The 20,333-nt window shown below is 42.7% G+C and overlaps 2 protein-coding genes across 4 annotated transcripts; one reads left to right on the plus strand and one right to left on the minus strand.

The window, feature by feature from the left end:
- Nucleotides 1–782: 782 nt before the first annotated feature.
- Nucleotides 783–5,569, minus strand: rnmt (RNA (guanine-7-) methyltransferase). Of its 2 annotated transcripts, XM_069687996.1 has the most exons (11): nt 5,429–5,565; nt 4,590–4,756; nt 4,284–4,413; nt 3,944–4,069; nt 3,523–3,638; nt 3,218–3,399; nt 2,842–3,006; nt 1,848–1,965; nt 1,608–1,706; nt 1,493–1,526; nt 783–974 (listed from the first exon to the last, which is right to left on the minus strand). In XM_069687996.1, exons 1-11 carry the CDS (start codon nt 5,475–5,477, stop codon nt 937–939), a joined length of 1,224 nt encoding a protein of 407 aa, XP_069544097.1. In that variant the 5' UTR covers nt 5,478–5,565; the 3' UTR covers nt 783–936. The 2 variants fall into 2 exon arrangements, 1 of the variants encoding a protein (XP_069544097.1); XR_011310292.1 differs by lacking the exons at nt 783–974; nt 1,493–1,526 and having other exon boundaries at nt 1,620–1,706; nt 1,848–1,996; nt 5,429–5,569.
- A 4,861-nt stretch (nt 5,570–10,430) lies between these two features.
- On the plus strand, nt 10,431–16,616 carry LOC138614509 (GRB10-interacting GYF protein 2). 2 transcript variants are annotated; one of them, XM_069687998.1, is made up of 9 exons: nt 10,431–10,544; nt 11,844–11,905; nt 12,051–12,077; nt 12,296–12,328; nt 12,887–12,919; nt 14,411–14,443; nt 15,113–15,142; nt 15,243–15,284; nt 15,736–16,616. In XM_069687998.1, the coding sequence occupies exons 1-9, from the start codon at nt 10,534–10,536 to the stop codon at nt 15,945–15,947; spliced, it is 483 nt and encodes a 160-aa protein (XP_069544099.1). In that variant the 5' UTR covers nt 10,431–10,533; the 3' UTR covers nt 15,948–16,616. The 2 variants fall into 2 exon arrangements, with proteins under 2 accessions (XP_069544099.1, XP_069544100.1); XM_069687999.1 differs by lacking the exon at nt 15,113–15,142.
- The last annotated feature ends 3,717 nt before the right edge of the window (nt 16,617–20,333 follow it).

Raw genomic sequence — 20,333 nt, forward strand, 5'->3', positions numbered from 1 at the left:
GTTTTACAAATATCAAACATTGATAACTTTTTCTCACCTCGTTAGCACTTCTACAACCAACAGTTCAACCTCTCAGTAATGAACAAATAGAGAAATCTTAACACTGTTAATAATGTTATTAATGATGTCTATCATCTTATAATCACAGCACGTGTGACTTACTCAGTGATGTCAGTGAAGAGTTTACAGTGTTGCTCAACAAGCTAGCAGCCAAAGACATGAGCAGACAGACAGACAGACAGACAGACACACAGACAGACAGACAGACAGACAGACACACAGACAATGAAAAAACAAGAGAATAACAACGTTGACAGTTTTCATGTTTTCAGGAGAGATCTTATTATACCGACTGAATCAATCTACCAATCATAGCAGGAGGAGGAGGAGGAGGAGGAGGAGGGGGGGTTGTTACTACAGTTTCACTGTGTTGATCTTAAATGTGTGCATTCACAAACCAGTAAATATGTACGAGTGATAAATACTTGTGTTTTTAAGTATGTATTTATGTATCAGGTATGTTTAGGTCAAAATTAATCTGCATAAAGGTCGCTAGCCCAATGCTAACACTAATTCTATAGTAACTCTTATTAAGCATTACATAATCACAGGGTTGGAAAGCAGGTTATGCTAAAGCCATGTGCAACCATAGTTAGCTGTAGAAAGGGTGATGTTCAGTTCACCTATCCTAACCCATTATTGACTTAAGAGGGTTTATTTTTTTCAATGTTGGAGATACAAGTGTTTCATTGTTCTCGGTAGGTAAATAAATAAAAGATGAGAGCTTTTGTACTTTTCATTTATTACTACATCAGACGGAGCACTTCACTTTATCAAAAAGGACATTAACAGACAAAAGAATCACTGTACACAAGCTGAACAGGTGAGATGATGAGCATCAGGTGAGTTCACTAAACCAAGAGATCGTTGGTAGCGTCAGGACATCTTCTGGAAGACAAACACCAAGTAGATACCTGCAATAAAAAGACATGAAGAGATTCATGTTAATAATGGACACAAGTGTTGTTGACCTACATTTCCTTGTTGATGTGAAACTGAAATAGATGTATAATCGGATAGCTGTCCGTCATGTTGTGTACGCTGTTTTATTAACACAAACTTTCTGTTGGTTTCTGCAGACTAAGAGTTACAGTCCACAATAGGAGCTTTGATGTCACATGTTCCATTTCCTCACAATCTGATTGGTTGATGGCTTTACGAACACTTACAGATCCAACTGCTTCCAAAATATAAATAACTTTTCCATCTTAATATTGTCATTCTCATTAAAGTAATAATAGAAAAACAACAGGTAGAAAACAGAAAACAGCTGCAGACTGTGAAGATCTTGAAGGAGTGTAAATACATCATGTGGACACTTTCAGTTGACTGTGTAACCATGGAAACCCATCAACCAACACAGGAACTGGTTTACTGTAGCTGAAAACAGTCCCATCACCATGACAACCAGCTGATGAACACAGGAACTTACTGGCAGCCTCCCACTCAGATCTGCTCAGAGTTCCCTGCAGAGAGACAACGTGGTTAGACCAAACCCACCAATCAGGAGGAAGCACATTGAAGCTGCGTGCTGTTGGCAAACTCACCACTGGGAGTTTAACTCCAGCTCTGCCACAGTACTCTTTGGCATGGCAGTACTCTATGCTGTCTGAAGCCTGTCGCTCTTCATCCTCACAGGGAAACAGCTGAAACACGACAGGAAGTGCATGTTTACTGCATCGTCATCTACACGCTAACTGCATGTTAATTACATACTGAACTTCACAAACACAGCGAGTGTCCAACTGATTTCCCCTCATCAATAAACATTGAGTTGGTAGTTTTACCTCCAAAGCAGTCATCTTCATCATCAGGCTGCGATGATGATCCTTCTTCACTTTCTCCTCAAAGAACTCACAGAAACGCTGCTTCAGCACCAGACGCATGTTGTAGCGCTTCGCTAGGCTGATGAGACACAGTAGAGACACTAGAGACTCTGTAGAGACACTGTAGAGACTCTGTAGAGACACAGTAGAGACTCTGTAGAGACACTAGAGACTCTGTAGAGACACAGTAGAGACTCTGTAGAGACACTGTAGAGACTCTGTAGAGACACTGTAGAGACACAGTAGAGACACTGTAGAGACACAGTAGAGACACTGTAGAGACACAGTAGAGACACTGTAGAGACACAGTAGAGACACTGTAGAGACACAGTAGAGACTCTGTAGAGACACAGTAGAGACTCTGTAGAGACTCTGTAGAGACTCTGTAGAGACACTAGAGACACAGTAGAGACAAAGTAGAGACTCTGTAGAGACACAGTAGAGACTCTGTAGAGACACTGTAGAGACACAGTAGAGACACTGTAGAGACACAGTAGAGACACTAGAAACTCTGTAGAGACTCTGTAGAGACTCTGTAGAGACTCTGTAGAGACACTGTAGAGACACAGTAGAGACTCTGTAGAGACACTGTAGAGACACAGTAGAGACACTAGAGACTCTGTAGAGACAAAGTAGAGACTCTGTAGAGACACAGTAGAGACTCTGTAGAGACACTGTAGAGACACAGTAGAGACACTGTAGAGACACAGTAGAGACACTAGAAACTCTGTAGAGACTCTGTAGAGACTCTGTAGAGACTCTGTAGAGACACTGTAGAGACACAGTAGAGACTCTGTAGAGACACTGTAGAGACACAGTAGAGACACTAGAGACTCTGTAGAGAACTTCAGGTTCAGACTTCAGTCTCTGGTCTTCAGACATGTTTCCACTGAACTGAACGGTTTTCCTCAGAAACTCGTGTCACTTATTGGTTGAATATAAAAATGAATCTTACTGTTCAAACAGAGGAAAGTAGACGAGGAACTCTGGAACATTGACGACGTCCTCCAGACTGAAATGATACTGACACCCGAACACAGGATAGAAACCTTTGGACTCGAAGGACACGCTGAACACATCGTTACCGAAGGACAGGGAGGAGGACTGCTCCACACGTTTACTGAGGAGGAGGAGGAGGAGGAGGAGGAGGAGAGGGGGGGAGGAGAGAGGAGAGGAGAGGAGAGGAGAGGAGAGGAGAGGAGAGGAGAGGAGAGGAGAGGAGAGGAGAGGAGAGGAGAGGAGAGGAGAGGAGAGGAGAGGAGAGGTTTATGTTTATGAAACAATCAGACGTCTCCGTGATGAAGACAGGTTGTGAACAAGTGAGTTCTTACACGAGTTCGAAGGCGTCGGGCGTCGTCCCGATGAAGAAGCCTCCTGGTTTGAGGCGTTCACAGGCGTTCCTCAGCATCATGTCGGCCTTCTGCTCACTCTCAAACGAGTAATGATACACAAACTGACAGCTGCAGATGTCAAACATCAGCTCGGGGTCGTCCAGCTTCTCTGACAGAACCTCCTGCACAGAGAGGTCATAGGTCATGTACAATCAGAAGTCAGCGTGGTTGTTTTACTTTGATCATAGAACATGTGTTCTGTGACTCTACAGTGAGGAGAACAGATCTAGTTGGTGCAGTTCTACCTTGGAGCAGTCGGCCGTGATGAACTGAGCCTCGAACATTCTGTCGTTGAAGTGACTCTTTTTCTTCATCTCTTCATAACGACTCTGGCACTGCTCCACGGACACACCAGCGATGTCTGGAGGCACAGAGAGAAACCGGGTCAACTCAGGAGGCCCCGGGACCAGGACCCGGATCCGGACCAGCAACCAGGGCCATAGATTTGGCTTAACTGGTTGAATTTAGGCACTAACCAGTGATGGCTAGGGTAAACCGTCTGGGCTCCATAGACTCCCAACATAAAAAGTCTGAGGTTGTTAAAATAGCCGTTTTTTAGGCTGAAAAAATGTGGGTTAGGGTTTGAGGACTAGTTGCAGAGGTTTGAGGACTAGTTACAGTTGGAGCCTGGAGAAATGTGATGGTAACATTAGAACCATTAGTTACCTGCACAGACCAGGTGATTGATCCCTCCTCTCCTCCACTTCAGTAGGTCTCCTCCTTTTCCACAGCCAAGGTCCAACACGGACACCGGCTGAGGCCCCGCCCCCCGCACCTTCTCCAAAATCTCCCCTGTACATCAAAGAAGCTGATCAACTTTAAAGTCTTTAATGTATGTCTGACAGCTGATCAGTGCAGCTCAATTACTGGGTCACCATGGTTACGCATCACCTGATCAGCAGGTAATGATGGTTAGAACCAACATACTGATTGATCAGATGTAATACTTGGATACAAATGAACACACTTAGGATCAGTGCATTGATAAACAGTATTGATTAAATACCGATCATAACACTCTTGAGCCAGTTGTTAAAGTTCCTCATGAAGAAGATTCTGCTTCGACTTCGAGCCGCCAGACCAACTTCCTGCAGCCGGTTGTAGTGAGTCGCCACCTTCACACTGTGATCGATGCTCTGACAGATCAATAACACGTCATCAATAACACGTCATCATTAACATGTCAACAATAACACGTCAACAATAACATACATCCTACATGCATGCTGATGTCACAGCTGGTCCAAACAAACTGTTACATGATTTTAAAAAAACTGTCAATCAATAACAAACTGTCAATCAATACATGTACCAGCTTCTTGGTGCGTGACATCTGCTCTTCATCGTCCTCTTCCTCATGTCTCCTCTTCATCCCTGCCTTTTGTCCCAGCTGTCCTCGTCCCTCCTTCACTTCTCCTCTCAGCTCTCCTCCCTCCTTCACCGACTCCGTCTCAGCAGATGGACGCTCCATCGTCCACGCTGGAGACAGAGACAAACAGAGGAGGAGACAGGAGACACAGAAGGAGACAGAGGAGGAGACACAGAAGGAGACACAGAAGGAGACAGAGGAGGAGACATGAGACAGAGGAGGAGACAGAGGAGGAGACATGAGACACAGAAGGAGACAGGAGGAGACATGAGACAGAGGAGGAGACAGTGCAGGTTTAAGTTAAATGCTAACTAGTGACATTGCTGCTTCTCTTGTTTATAATTGGCTGTTTCTTTGATCTTTACATTTCCATATTTTTAAATCATGTCACGTGACATATTAGTTGTAGTGTTTACCTGTATCTTCAAAATGTCTCTCGGGGATAAGTAAACTGAACTGAAGGGTTTTGTTTTCCACTGCATTAGATTAACAGAGTTTAAACAGGAAGTTAGATTTAACTGATTTTAAGTCGCGATACAAAGCTAACTTTAGCTGACGCATCAGGAGCAACACAAACCTGCTCCTATGTGTTAGGAGGCTAACAGCTAACAGCTAACAGCACCGTAAGTTCATTGAAACACCGGTGTCTTCAGTCTGAGATCAACTGGAACCAGCCGCAGCCACCGACAGGATTCAAACTGTCAGCTGACAGTAAAACAAACGATTGAACTCTCCGTTATCGTTTAAACATGTTAAAAGTCAACAAGCAGAACAATACTCACGATGCTCTGCAGATAGACGCGTGCACTCGAGCAGCTTCCGGGTGAGCATGCGTCATATTCCTGCGTCCCATCCATGATAACACCGACGATGTAAACAGACACTAAAAACACGTTTTATATAGAAGTGTGGTAAAAAAAAGACGTATCAGAAAGGAGAACGCTTATTGATATTCTATTACTTCATCTGTGACACCAAACTCCATTAAGGAATCTATTAGTATTATAATTCGTGTTCATTTGAACGTGTATCAGACACGATGAGGCATATTGTGACGATGTTTACAGTGTGTTTATTATTTATAGTGGGGCGTCACAGCGGTTCGGTGGTTTTCATGGTCGCATCACAGTGAAAAGGTTCCGGGTTCGAATCCCGGCCTTCCTGTGTGAGTCTGCAGGTTCTCCGTGTGCCTGCGTGGGTTCTCTCGGTTCTCCAGCTTCCTCCCACCATCCAGAAACATGAACCTCAGGTTAACTGGTGGTTCTACAAAAACCCTGTTCAGGATAAAGAGGGTGTAGATAATGGATTCTTATTTAGTGTGTACAGTGTGTTTATTGTTTAACAGGTTATAGTACATTGTTGACAAGGTTATAACAGTGTCTATAATGTGTTTACATTGTTGTCAGGGTATTGTACTGTATTGTGGTGTACCGACATGTTGGTGTAGTGACCGTGAGCGTGCAGCAGGTGGAGCTGTGAATCCTCTCTTCAGGTGTTCAGACAGAAATTGATGTTTAAACTTTCCTGTACTTTCATATTAATCCAGCAGTGAATGTCAAAATATTTGATCATGTTGTGTTTGTTTTCTTCTATTTTCTCCTTCAGATAAAGAAAACCTCAAACTGTTAAATATGAATTGTAGTCATCTTGTGAAAGGCTTTGTTTGGATTCAAATGTGGAGCTGGTTCTGCTTCACTCTGTGGTGATTGAAAGGTTTGTCCCACGGAGGCTGCCATACTGCTCGATGTAAACAGGAGGAACATGAAGATAGTTGGAGCTCAAAATAGAGCAGCTTTTCATTTAAACTCAAACATTCGCCCTAATTTAACATTATATTTTGTTTTATATTACAGCTCATTCAAAATTCTAATAAATGGCTAATAACAGAGCACCTCACAGTCTCAGTTCTTCCTGACCGCTAACAGTTGCTGGTTTGTGTTTTCAAGCCTCCTGTCTGATTTTTCAGTCGTTACTATCTCTGTTTTGATGGTTTGGAATGGGAGTGTGTTGGAGCCAGCCCTTAGTGGCCCTCGATGGTACTGCATTTCAAGGCTTCACTTCACACCCGGACACTACAAACAGTTTTATTTTCAGTCTGTGGGATTTCCGTTATTCAATTTAAAAGTACATTTAAAGAAACTGTAGTTCTGCTTTCACAGCATTCAGTTTTTATCCATGTTGTGTTTTTGCTCTGCACGGCCACAAGGACACACAAAGACTGACACCAACACTTCAGATATCATCACAATTTCAAACCTCAGATGTGGTTTAGAGTCGTGGTCGGTTCAGATCTACAAATGTTGATGCTGAAGAGGAAGAACCACGAAGACTGAGGCAGAAAGCACTAAAACGCACTCCAGGATCAAACATCATGTCCTCAGTGAGTCACCGTGAAACTTTCAAACACATCCCCACATGAAACGGACAGTCTGCGATGGGGATCGTCGGTTCACATTTGACCTGCAGGAACAAGATGTTTGTGTGAAGGTCCGAGCTGACCTCTCAGCAGCTTGATTAAAGTCTCACCAGAACCCTCTCACCTGATCTGTTGGTGTTTGGACTGGATGAGTTGATGCCGACAGACACAGTGGGCTTCCCCATCAGATGATCCCGGATCACTTTCATGCAGTGATCCTGTCTGGTATGTCTGTAATTCATCCTGCTGATGGCCATCTGAGAGACCAGACGTATTCCTGAGTTGGCCGACGCTCCAGCTCACCGTCTTCCAGCTCAACTTTAAAGATCAGTTAGCACGAGTCAAGAAAAGTAATAACAGTCTGAATTCTTGACTTTAATGAAAAGAGACCGACATCTCAGAGGACACGTCCTTACAAGGTCGTTGTGTTTCTGTCACGTGACACATCAGGTGGGAGTTTACCTGCCTCAGTCAGAGTGACCAAGTCCACCACACACAGAGCTCAATTCATTTTAATACCTGCAGCGCTGGTCGGTGTATCTGTGTCCTCTGGTTCTGTTTGGGTTCTCTCGGTTCTCCTTAAAGTCAAACGTCAGGTACATTTGGTTTCTGATCTCCATGTGATACTCTTCAGCTTGGAGGTCACTGTAGGTGAACGTGGGACACCGCATCTTCATCATCACTTCTGTTAAGACGTTCATTATATTGTGTAAAACAGTTCTGAAGTAATGTTGACTGGTGCAGCACAGCTGGAAATGTTACCTGCTGCTGATATGTGTGACACACCTGACAGGTTAGTCTTATCAACACTAACTGTTCACACCATTGGTTACTGTGATGTTACACACTCTGGTACACACTGTGGTACGCACAGATACACACTGTGGTACACACAGATACACACTGTGGTACGCAGATACACACTGTGGTACGCAGATACACACTGTGGTACACTCAGGGCTGTCCGTCCTCCTGTGGGACGCACTGCGACAGACAGAGGACAGAGGGACGGATGAAAGGACGGAGGGACGGATAAAAGGATGGAGGGACGGATAAAAGGATGGAGGGACGGATGAAAGGACAGAGGGACAGATGAAAGGACGGAGGGATGGATTAATGGATGGAAGCTCTATAAACATGTAAATCTGACCTTACAGTGTTTCAAAGCAGCGCTGCTTTAAAAAGCTTCTTCAGCCGTTCAGTCGACTCTCCGTTTACAAAAAGACGTTTCAGACAGAAGAGCCTTTCAGACCCAAATACCACACTCGCCCCACCCACCACCACTGCTCTGCCCCCCCCCCACACACACACACACACACACACACACACACACACACACCCCGCGCACCCTCAGACCCGCCGACAAACATTATCACTGTGTGTGTGTGTGTGTGTGTGTGTGTGTCTGTGTGTGTGTGTGTAGGTGGAGGTGGGTGCGGGAGGTGGGGGGTTGTTCTCCAGGGACAGGAGCCATTTTACCTGCTTTTCCGTTAAAGCAGCAAACACACACGCAAACACCTGTTAAATGTGTGTGTGTGTGTGTGTCTATTGTTTCTATTGTCAGTTTTTATTCAGACAAAATAAAACGAATTAATTATTATTAAAACATTCATAACCGAGGGAAACCGTGCTCTCTGATTGGCTCCCAAGGGTAAACTAGTAAACATGGATGACAAGGATAATGAAGTTTACAAAGCTGTAGGTAACCATAGCAACAGGATGGTGAAACTAACCTATCCATTACTAATTTATCAATCAGGACATGGAAGACAAACTCAAGATGTTGTTATACTTCATCAAAAAATTTATGAAACTGTCATAACAGTTTAAACATGTCCCACCAATCAGAGAACTGAACGGCACGCAGGGTCAAAGGTCAGGACACACACCTGTAAGCACCACACACAGGTGGGCTTTTATTTTGGTAAATGCAACCATTTTAAGTCTTCATCACACATATGACTCAGTTCTTCGAAACTGGTTCAGGTCTGTAGTAGATCAGGTCTGTAGTAGATCAGGTCTGTAGTGGATCAGGTCTGTAGTGGATCAGGTCTGTAGTAGATCAGGTCTGTAGTGGATCAGGTCTGTAGTAGATCAGGTTCCAAGTGAAGCTTCATTGTTCTGCTCTGATTGTTCTCCAGGTTCAATCAGAGGATCTGATTGAAACTCAACCGGCTGCTAATGTGTGTGTGTGTGTGTGTGTGTGTGTGTGTGTGTGTGTGTGTGTGTGTGTGTGTGTGTGTGTGTGTGTGTGTGTGTGTGTGTGTGTGTGTGTTACAGGGGGATTCCCTGAACTATGAGGACGTCATTAAATTGCACAAAGCCGGTAGAGTGTGTGTTGTTGCGTTGTGTTGCTGCTGTTGTGAGGACCACTTTGTGTTTCAATCAGGACGTTTCTTTATTTATATATATTATGTATTTGAGTATATATATATATATATATATATATATATATATATATATATATATATATATATATATATATAAGAGTCAGAATGATTAAAGTATTTATATATATATTATATATATAGTCAGAATGACTAAATTATTTATATATATTACATGTATAGTCAGAATGACTAAAGTTCTGAGAATCAGAAATTCTTTTTTCAAGTTTTTCACATCTTTTTGGTGACACAATAAACTTTTTCACACAAGAATGAAAATGCAGATGGAAGTTTGAGACATCAACAAACGATGTGTTAAATATGATTTGAATTTCTGATTTAAATAAATAGAGTAAAATAAATAAAGTTTACTCCTCTCTAGTGTCAGCAGGTCTGCCTGGGTTCAGATTCAGAATTCATGTTCGGGGTCCTCACAGATCCAGAAAAACTAACCCATGCGGGAGTCTTCTTCACCTTCTCGTCAGGAACATGAACAGAAATCTGAAACTCACACACACACACACACACACACACACACACACACACACACACACACACACACACACACACACACACACACACACACACACACACACACACACACACACACACACACACACACACACACACACACACACACACACACACACACACACACACACACACACACACACACACACACACACACACACACACACACACACACACACATCAGCAGATACACACTCACACACATCAGCATATACACACTCTCACCACACACACATCAGCAGATACACACTCACACGCACACATACCAGCAGATACACACTCACACACACACACACACATCAGCAGATACACACTCACACGCACAAACATCAGCAGATACACTCACACCCACACACACACACACACACTGTGGTCCGTCCTCTGTCTTGGTGACATTTAGGCAGATATATAAACCGCCGCCAGACGCTCAGATCCAACGAGTCCTGCAGAGCGACACCGACGTCCTGTAACGCTCACCTGTCTGCCTACCTGAGTGTTCACCTGTCTGCCTACCTGTCGTACTGATCAGGGATCTGTCTGACCTCACAGCATCATGCTCACCAGGTACGTTCGTTCTCGTCGTTTCATCGTCTCACAAAGATACAAAAAAAGAAAAACAGAAACAGTGAAAAATGCTTTTTATCTTTGTGACGTTTTCAGTTTCAGAGTCACAATTTTAATTTGGAGTTAGTGTGTGTGTTAGTTTGTGTGTTAGTGTGTGTTAGTGTGTGTTAGTGTGTGTGTTAGTGTTTTAGTGTGTGTTAGTGTGTGTGTTAGTGTGTTAGTGTGTGTTAGTTTGTGTGTTGGTGTTAGTATATGTGTTAGTGTGTGTTAGTTTGTGTGTTAGTGTGTGTTAGTGTGTGTTAGTGCGTGTGTTAGTGTGTTAGTGTGTGTTAGTTTGTGTGTTGGTGTGTGTTAGTGTGTGTTAGTGCGTGTGTTAGTGTGTTAGTGTGTGTTAGTTTGTGTGTTGGTGTTAGTATATGTGTTAGTGTGTGTTAGTTTGTGTGTTAGTGTGTGTTAGTGCGTGTGTTAGTGTTAGTGTATGTGTTAGTGTGTGTTTGTTTGTGTGTTAGTGTGTGTTAGTGTGTGTGTTAGTGTGTTAGTTTGTGTGTTAGTGTGTGTTAGTTTGTGTGTTAGTGTGTGTTAATGTGTGTGTTAGTGTGTGTTAGTTTGTATTAGTGTGTATTAGTTTGTGTGTTAGTGTGTTAGTTTGTGTTTTAGTGTGTATTAGTGTGCGTTAGTGTGTGTGTTAGTGTGCATGTTAGTGTGTTAGTGTGTGTTAGCGTGTGTTAGTGTGCTAGTGTGTGTCAATGTGTGTGTTAGTTTGTGTGTTAGTGTTAGTGTATGTGTTAGTGTGTGTTAGTTTGTGTGTTAGTGTGTGTGTTAGTGTTAGTGTATGTTAGTGTGTGTTAGTGTGTTAGTTTGTGTGTGTTAGTTTGTGTGTTAGTGTGTGTGTTAGTGTGTGTTAGTGTGTTAGTTTGTATTAGTGTGTATTAGTTTGTGTGTTAGTGTGTTAGTTTGTGTGTGTTAGTTTGTGTGTTAGTGTGTGTTAGTTTGTGTTTTAGTGTGTGTTAGTGTGTGTTAAGTGTGTGTTAGTGTCCTAGTGTGTGTCAGTGTGTGTTAGTGTGTGTGTTACTACGTGTGTTATTGTGCGTTGGTGTTACACAACTCAATCTGTGTTCGCTAACTCAGGGTCAAGGTTTGGAGGCCAAAGGCCAGCAGATTTCTGTGGTAAAATATTTTTCATGAATCTGAAATTCATATGAAAATTTGTCTTCATGAAGAAAATCAGATTTAAATTCTGTACGAGGGCCCTGAGGGGCCACAAAGGTCCCCAGACTGAAACGTATGTTTGTGTTGTAGGAACGTTGTTCTTCTGTTCTCTCTGTTCGTCGTCCTGGTGGAAGGAGACCTTGACTCCAACGGTAAGAACCCATCTGAATAACATCTGAACAAACTCATCAACATCTATCCTGATGGACGACCTCATCAACATCTGTTCTCATTGATAATCTGATGAAAACATCTCTGACTGTTTTGGAATGTAACAAAACTGTTTTCTGTTTGCAGATGCTGGAATACAAGCCATTTCGACAGGTAAATCACCTGTCTGTCTCACCTGTCTGGTTAACCTGCCTCTGCCCCATCTGTCTCTGCCCCACCTGTCTCTGTGTCAACTGTCTCTGTCTCACCTGTCTGTCTCACCTGTGTCTGTCTCACCTGCCTGGTTAACCTGTCTCTGTCTCACCTTTCTGTCTCACCTGTCTCTGCCTCACCTGTCTGTCTTACCTGTCTGTCTTACCTGTCTCTGTCAGATAAAGATTCAACATCTGATGAAGCCCCTACAGGTGAGCCACAAACTGTCTGTGTTAAAGTGTTCAGGTGTAGATGTTTTTAAAACTTTAGCAGCTTGTAATAAGAACATGAGTACAGATGTTTTCAGCCACATGTGTAATCTGTGTCTGAATGTTGTCTGACATTTTCTGGATTCAGTTTTCAACTCAGTAATGAAGAGTATCAGTAAGACAGGTGATGAGATCAGTCACGCAGATAAACAGTTGTATCATCTGCATATCAGTGAATCTGCATTAAAATAAAGGGCAGTTTTATATGTTCATACTGGCTCGCTACAGGTGTAAAAAATAAAACTGAATATTTATCATCAATATAAAGTAACAATCTTCAGTTAAACTAACAAAGACTTCCTGTATAAACAAACCCAGCAATTGACACCCAGAGTCAACACTCAGTTTACTGTTTCTTCCACATGTAGGTTACAGAGACGGTTCATTAACATACCAGAGACAAGCAGGATGAGATCAGCGGCGCCACCTGCAGGCCTGATTGTGAACATCAGTTACTGTTTAACACCAGATATTCTGACTGAACTGTTGTTGTTTTTTCAGAGAGCATGAACGCTGTCTCTCCTGATCAGCCCGGTAAGACCGCCGCTTACAACCTCTCCGTTATTTTCATTAGACTTGAACACATCCAGAATGTGTATTAGAAGCACTGTCTAAAAACACTGTGGCAACAGGAAGAACCATGTCTCCTCCTGTCAGAGACCTTCTCACATTCAGCGATTCGGGCCCTAACCCTCACACCAACACCTCACAATTAAATAATCTGATACCAATCGATCGGGTCCTGACGGTTCAGGTTGTGAATTACAAAATATCAGACATTTATAAACGTGAAATGCATCATAGATGTTTAACAGATGGAGCATTAAAATTAATGAAGGTGTCTCACTGTGTTCAATATCTGCAGATTCAACTTCTCCTATTTCTCTTCTTGTTCTTTAGCTTATTCACATGTTAGCCTCCAACTGTTCAGAGCCTGTGCTAAATATTCAGTCATTAACATCATGTGGTGTCCTTTAAGTACAACCACAAGTATAAGCTGGTTTGTCCACAGCAGGACAGCAGGCAGTATTAAAATAATAGCACTGTGTGCATTAATACAAGATTGAAGCTGTCATCAAAAGTTACTTTCCTACTTGTTATTTGCAGGAAATGGTAAATATTCCAATTAAAACTTTTACTAAATTATACAGCAGTGGTTAGTAATACTTAACTGACATGTGCTAAAAATATCATAACTACTTGTCATGTGTTGCAGTCTCACCAGTTACATGACCTGTGGTCACGTGTCAACATGTCTGATGCAAACAGTTTATTCAATCAGGATAGTATGTTTTTTTAATCAGTAATCTCTAATATTCACGAATGAAAATGTTCCCATTCTGACGATGTTTAAAATTTTACATTTCTATTTATCTAAATATTTGAATCCCTGAATTATGGAGGAGGATCATCAGGTAGGAACGTGATGAAAATGGTGATGATGATGATATCAGGTGACAACAACCACCTGAACATCATCTAAACATCAAATTACTGCTCACATATTTCATGTAAAACAAAGTATCTTTCCAACATTCACAATATCATGAGAAAAAATACTGTTCACCTGTTTATTTGTTAACCTGTTTATACTGTTGACCTGCTTACTTGTTTACCTGTTTACCTGTTCATCTCTTTACCTGTTCATCTATTTGCTTGTTCACCTGTTTACCTGTTCACCTGTTTACTTGTTTACCTGTTCACCTCTTTACTTGTTTACCTGTTTGCCTGTTTACTTGTTTATCTGTTCACCTGTTTACCTGTTCTTCTGTTTACTTGTTCATATTTTTACCTGTTCACCTGTTCAATCATTCACCTGTTTACCTGTTCGCCTGTTCATTAGTTCACCTGTTCACCTGTTTACCTGTTCACTCATTCACCTGTTTACCTGTTCACCTGTTCATTAGTTCACCTGTTCACCTGTTTACCTGTTCATTCATTCACCTGTTCAACTGTTTACTTGTTCAACTGTTTACCTGTTCGATCAATCACCTGTTCACCAGTTGATTTGTGTTAATGTTTCAGACACCCTCAGCTCCAGCTCAGAGACAGCAGAAGGTGAGAACAACTTTCTGATTTTATAGTCTGAGACCAGAAAACTTCATCTATCTGAAAATGAATTTTACATGAAGCTGAATGTATTTTAAAGTGGATTTTGTATCTTTACCTGAAAATATCTTTGTTTAGAGTTAAAAACTCAGAATTTTTAACAGGATAGGTTTACGTTCTCTCAGACAGTCTCCTGAATCTTCAGATGTAAATGTGAAGTGGGAGGAGCTTCCACATTTTAACCATTTCAACATTTCTTGAATCCAGCATCAGATATCAGTGTTCTCGTGTCCTGCTTATGTAAGTCAGTAAACAGTTGAGTTGGCTTCGGATTAGTGCAAATTTGGTAACAGAACACTGCGATTTTCAACATGGTCTGAGGAATACTGGCATATTTAAAGGATCAAAGTAGATTAAATAACAAATGGTTAAAGTCTGAGAAGTTACAAATCTAAAGAATGCCTCCAACAAATATCCAGTTTTTAACCGTGTTAACATCCTTGTGATGTTTTTATGTCAGGAGTAAAACAATCAGTCAACACTATGTAAAACATTCTGTCTCTGAACTGCAGTCTCTTTAAGACTTTAAGTCAATCAAACTTAACTGTCATCATGTTAAATGTATTGATCCATTCTGTATTGATCCATTCATTCATTTGAATTGAAATTTTTTTGTAGCTCCAGCGGCCAATCAGCTGACAGCATCTGGTACATCCTGCTCTGTTTTTTTATCTTCCGAATATCTGATCAAATCTTTGTTTGTTGATTGATTGATTGATTGATTGATTGATTGATTGATTGATTTCAGAACCAGCTGTAGCTGCTGCAAACAGTGTCGAGGAAGACGATGGTGAGACAAAAACACACTGAACATTGTTATACGTCAGTATGTTGACGTTTGACCCTTTCGGCATTCAGAGTTCTTCTTGGCTGAGTGTCGACGATAGTGACACTCATATATATATATATATATATATATATATATATATATATATATACATTGTATTTGCAGCCGAGTTATTGACACACCTGTCACATGGGTACATCTGCACATAGCAGCAATTCTCAGGCAGACATTTGCTGCCCTCCTTTGAGTCTCCCCTGTTGAACAAAGGAATAACATGCACAAAAATAAGAATAAATACCATATTTGCAATGATTGCAAAGTCAAAACACGTGTAAGACTTTACTGAGTAAATCTCTGTCGGGCACATATGTTTGAAATACCTGAGCAGGTCAAATTAATGTTCACCTCCATCTGTTTGACAAAAGTCTGCCTTTGTTTAAAATGTTTTTTGCAGAAGACGAGAGTGCCGACTCTGATGAAGGAGGGAAGAAAAAGTTCAGCTCACGTTTAGCTAAACCACAGAGCCCCGCGCACATTCAGCAAAGCCCCGCCCATGTCATTCAAACCCCCGCCCTCCCGCCGCAGCCAATCATTCCTCAGCCAAAAGCTTTGGTGAGGAGCCGAACATCCAAGAGACGATCCAGGACCAACCGGCGCCAGATCTAAAACAGCAACACGCAATGCACACACAGACAACACACACACACACATACAAACACATGTGATCATGTATTCAAACACAAATGTACAGTACTGTATGAACACACATGTGGAGGGTCAAGTTGAAACACGCAGCAGGTTCAAACTCAAGTCTGCAGACACAGAGCCATCTGATTGGTCAGCTGATTGGTCATGTGATTGGTCACCTCATTCGTCAGCTGATTGGATGCCCAGAATGAGTCCAGGTATCCAGGTGGTCTTTATTGGGGCAGCACATTATTTTTAAAACAAAATAAATTTACTTTCTGCGAGTATTTAATTTTTTTTTTTTTTTAAGTGATTTTAATAAATACAAATGTTTTGTGACTCTTTAAGTTCAAAGGCTGACTGATAGATTGTCTACTCTGGCCTTTTATATACTTATATACACATCGGCCCTTGATATGTGGATGGGTTTTGACCCCTGATATGTGGACGGGTTTTGACCCCTAATATGTGGACGGGTTTTGTCCCCAGGACTCCAGTAGACCTCAGAGTATTAAACCTGCTCAGTTTATCTGTTTCCTGTTTTTTACTTTCATTCTAAAGTTTGTGACTGAAACATGTAAACAACGTGATGTTCACTTCCTGTTTGTTCCTTTTATCTTATTTTAATAAAGTTAAACTGAACATGAACTCCACCTGACCTCTGACCTCAGCTCTTTCTGCCCAGTGTTTCTCCTGCAGCTGGTTTCTACAGCTCACAGATATCAGCTGCACCTTTCTGCACATGCTCAGTACACACTTACGTGCATGACATCATCAGAGGACATGTGACTGACCTGTCCATCATCATAGGATATAACTGACCTGTCCATAATCACAGGACATGTGACTGAACTACAGTCCACTACATTCATGGTCAGGTAAGATGTATCATGGTGTGTTGGACAGTTTGTCTTGCTTCAGACGGAGACAATAAGAAATAAAAGTGTCTCATCTTCTGAGTGTCTACAGCGTCTGTCCATCTCTGCTGTAGGACGATATCAAAGTACAGAATCTCCATGACATGAATCTAGATCTCAAAAAGACAAAGAGGACTGTGTGTCTCTGAACATTGTCCTCCACAAGAGACGTCTTATATTCTACCATAACTGATGTCACTGATTGGACAGGAGGTGGCGCTTTTTTACCTTCTCTGTTATCTGTTATCAGGACTAGGTTAGGTCGGCAGCATCAGTTACCATGGCGATACAGCCCACTAAAAAGTGAACGGACTTCGTAGTCCTGAAAACCCGGAGTTAAAGCTGGAGTTATCATGTAACAGAGTCCAGATCTTGAGAGTCAGTTTCGGTCACATCGCTGGAAGATCATACAGTGTTTACGTTGTTGTTGTTTACAACCTGAACTTTAATATAAAACAAACAGGCCAGCAGGTTGTTGAGTCACATGATGGAAGCTAAGACATAGTTCTGGTCTGCAGCGCCTCCCAGAGGAGAGAAGATGAATTGATTCATGTTAAGTCCAGAGGGACATTTACTGACTCTAGATGTGTCTACATCCTGGATGGAGGGCATGTTCCTGTAGTCCCGGATGGAGGGCAGGTTTCTGTAGTCCCGGATGGAGGGCGGGTTTCTGTAGTCCTGGATGGAGGGCAGGTTTCTGTAGTCCCGGATGGAGGGCGGGTTTCTGTAGTCCCGGATGGAGGGCGGGTTCCTGTAGTCCGGGATGGAGGGCAGGTTCCTGTAGTCCTGGATGGAGGGCAGGTTTCTGTCGTCCCGGATGGAGGGCAGGTTCCTGTAGTCCCGGATGGAGGGCAGGTTTCTGTAGTCCCGGATGGGGGGCAGATTCCTGTAGTCCCGGATGGAGGGCAGGTTTCTGTAGTCCTGGATGGAGCGCAGGTTCCTGTAGTCCTGGATGGAGCGCAGGTTTCTGTAGTACTGGATGGGTACTGGATGGGTGGCAGGTTTCTGTAGTCCTGGATGGAGGGCAGGTTCCTGTAGTCCTGGATGGAGCGCAGGTTCCTGTAGTCCTGGATGGAGCGCAGGTTTCTGTAGTCCTGGATGGGTACTGTATGGGTGGCAGGTTTCTGTAGTCCTGGATGGAGGGCAGGTTTCTGTAGTCCTGGATGAAGGGCAGGTTCCTGTAGTCCTGGATGGAGGGCAGGTTCCTGTAGTACTGGATGGAGGGCAGGTTCCTGTAGTACTGGATGGGTGGCAGGTTTCTGTAGTCCTGGATGGAGGGCAGGTTCCTGTAGTCCTGGATGGAGAGCAGGTTCCTGTAGTCCTGGATGGAGTGCAGGTTCCTGTAGTCCTGGATGGAGGGCAGGTTCCTGTAGTCCTGGATGGAGAGCAGGTTCCTGTAGTCCTGGATGGAGAGCAGGTTCCTGTAGTCCTGGATGGAGGGCAGGTTCCTGTAGTCCTGGATGGAGGGCAGGTTCCTGTAGTACTGGATGGGTGGCAGGTTTCTGTAGTCCTGGATGGAGGGCAGGTTCCTGTAGTCCTGGATGGGTGGCAGGTTCCTGTAGTCCTGGATGGAGGGCAGGTTCCTGTAGTACTGGATGGAGGGCAGGTTCCTGTAGTACTGGATGGGTGGCAGGTTTCTGTAGTCCTGGATGGAGGGCAGGTTCCTGTAGTCCTGGATGGGTGGCAGGTTCCTGTAGTACTGGATGGGTGACAGGTTCCTGTAGTCCTGGATGGAGGGCAGGTTCCTGTAGTCCTGGATGGGTGGCCGGTTCCTGTAGTCCTGGATGGGTGGCAGGTTTCTGTAGTACTGGACCTGATTCCTGAATCAAACAGACTCTGAACTGGTTCAATCTGACTGATCAGAAAATACAAACATAAACTGAAACATCATTCTCTATGTTGATACTGAAATTAGATTAAGGAGGGTATACTGTGTGTGTGTGTGTGTGTGTGTGTGTGTGTGTGTGTGTGTGTGTGTGTGTGTGTGTGTGTGTGTGTGTGTGTGTGTGTGTGTGTGTGTGTGTGTGTGTGTGTGTGCGTGTGTGTGTGTGTGTGTGTGTGTGTGTGTTGAACCATATTTGTTTGGTTGAAGTTTGTTGCTGCAGAAACGAAACAACAGCCGTTAGAAAACAAAACAGACCTTCAGCCTCCTCCTCCTCCTCCTCCTTCTCTTCCTCTCTCCAAATGCAGCCGTATTTTATCACTCCCCTCCGACACACACACTCTGGCAGATTTATCTCGGTCTTTTCTCTCTTTGTTTCTGTCCTCAGTTGAACTCAGAGCTAATTCTGAAGAAAGTTTCTCGTTTCAATTTGTTTTATTTTTAGAAAATAAGAGAGAATGAACATCTGTCTGTAACATCTGTCTGTAAATGTTGATAATGTCCATCTGTAACATCTGTCTGTAACATCTGTCTGTAACATCTATGAGTCTGTAACATCTGTCTGTAACCTTTGCTTGTAACATCTGTCTGTGACATCTGTCAGTGACGTCTGTCTGTAATGTCTGTCTGTAACATCTGTCTGTAACATCTGTCTGTAACATCTATCTGTCTGTAACATCTATCTGTCTGTAACATCTGTCAGTGACGTCTGTCTGTAACATCTGAGTCTGTAACATCTGTCTGTCTGTCTGTAACATCTGTCTGTAACATCTATGAGTCTGTAACATCTGTCTGTAACCTTTGCTTGTAACATCTGTCTGTGACATCTGTCTGTTAGTAACATCTGTCTGTAACATCTATCTGTCGGTAACATCTGTCTGCAACGTCCATTTGTAACATCTGTCTGTAACATATATCTGTCTGTAACGTCTGTCTGTAACATCTGTCTGTAACATCTGTCTGTAACATCTGTCTGTAACGTCTGTCTGTAACATCTGTCTGTCTGTAACATCTGTCTGTCTGTAACATCTATCTGTCTGTAACATCTGTCTGTAACCTTTGTCTGTAACATCTGTCTGTAACGTCTGTCTGTAACATCTGTCTGTCGGTAACATCTGTCTGTAACATCTATCTGTCTGTAACATCTGTCTGTAACATCTATCTGTCTGTAACATCTGTCAGCGACGTCTGTCTGTAACGGCTGTCTGTAACATCTGTCCGTCTGTAACATCTGTCTGTAACACCTGTCTGTAACATCCGTTTGTAACATATATCTGTAACACCTATCTGTAACGTCAATCTGTAACAGCTGTCTGTGCATCTACAATAAAACAACAAAGAAAGTAATGAAACGTCAGTAGGAAGTCGATCAGTTTATTTGTGTTTGAGGAACAAAGAAGAAGAAAAATTTCTGGTTTGGTAGGTTGAAGTGTTTTTTCCCGGAATGTGACATACGAGGAAATACTGCAAAAAAAACACACACACTGACTCAGAGTGATGAGAACACGCTGACCGTCACATGTTCCTCAACACACTCATGAAAATTCATCAAATGGAAATATGACC

This window comes from Brachyistius frenatus, unplaced genomic scaffold, assembly GCF_029030835.1.
Source record: "Brachyistius frenatus isolate BFR_SWC_R1_liver_20210118 unplaced genomic scaffold, ASM2903083v1 Contig_513, whole genome shotgun sequence".
In the NCBI taxonomy this organism is placed as follows: Eukaryota; Metazoa; Chordata; class Actinopteri; family Embiotocidae; genus Brachyistius; species Brachyistius frenatus.

Bases quoted from the DNA above. Each gene is read 5' to 3' on its own strand.
- rnmt (XM_069687996.1), bottom strand. From the start codon at position 5,477: ATGCTCACCCGGAAGCTGCTCGAGTGCACGCGTCTATCTGCAGAGCAT. The intron at 4,070-4,283 runs GTATTTAATCAA...TTTGATGTACAG, and splicing joins GCTCAAGAGTGTTATGATCG to GGGAGATTTTGGAGAAGGTG. The intron at 1,966-2,841 runs GTAAGATTCATT...GTGTCTCATCAG, and splicing joins TACTTTCCTCTGTTTGAACA to CCTAGCGAAGCGCTACAACA.
- LOC138614509 (XM_069687998.1), top strand. The intron at 15,143-15,242 runs GTACATCCTGCT...GATTGATTTCAG, and splicing joins CAATCAGCTGACAGCATCTG to AACCAGCTGTAGCTGCTGCA. The intron at 15,285-15,735 runs GTGAGACAAAAA...TGTTTTTTGCAG, and splicing joins CAGTGTCGAGGAAGACGATG to AAGACGAGAGTGCCGACTCT.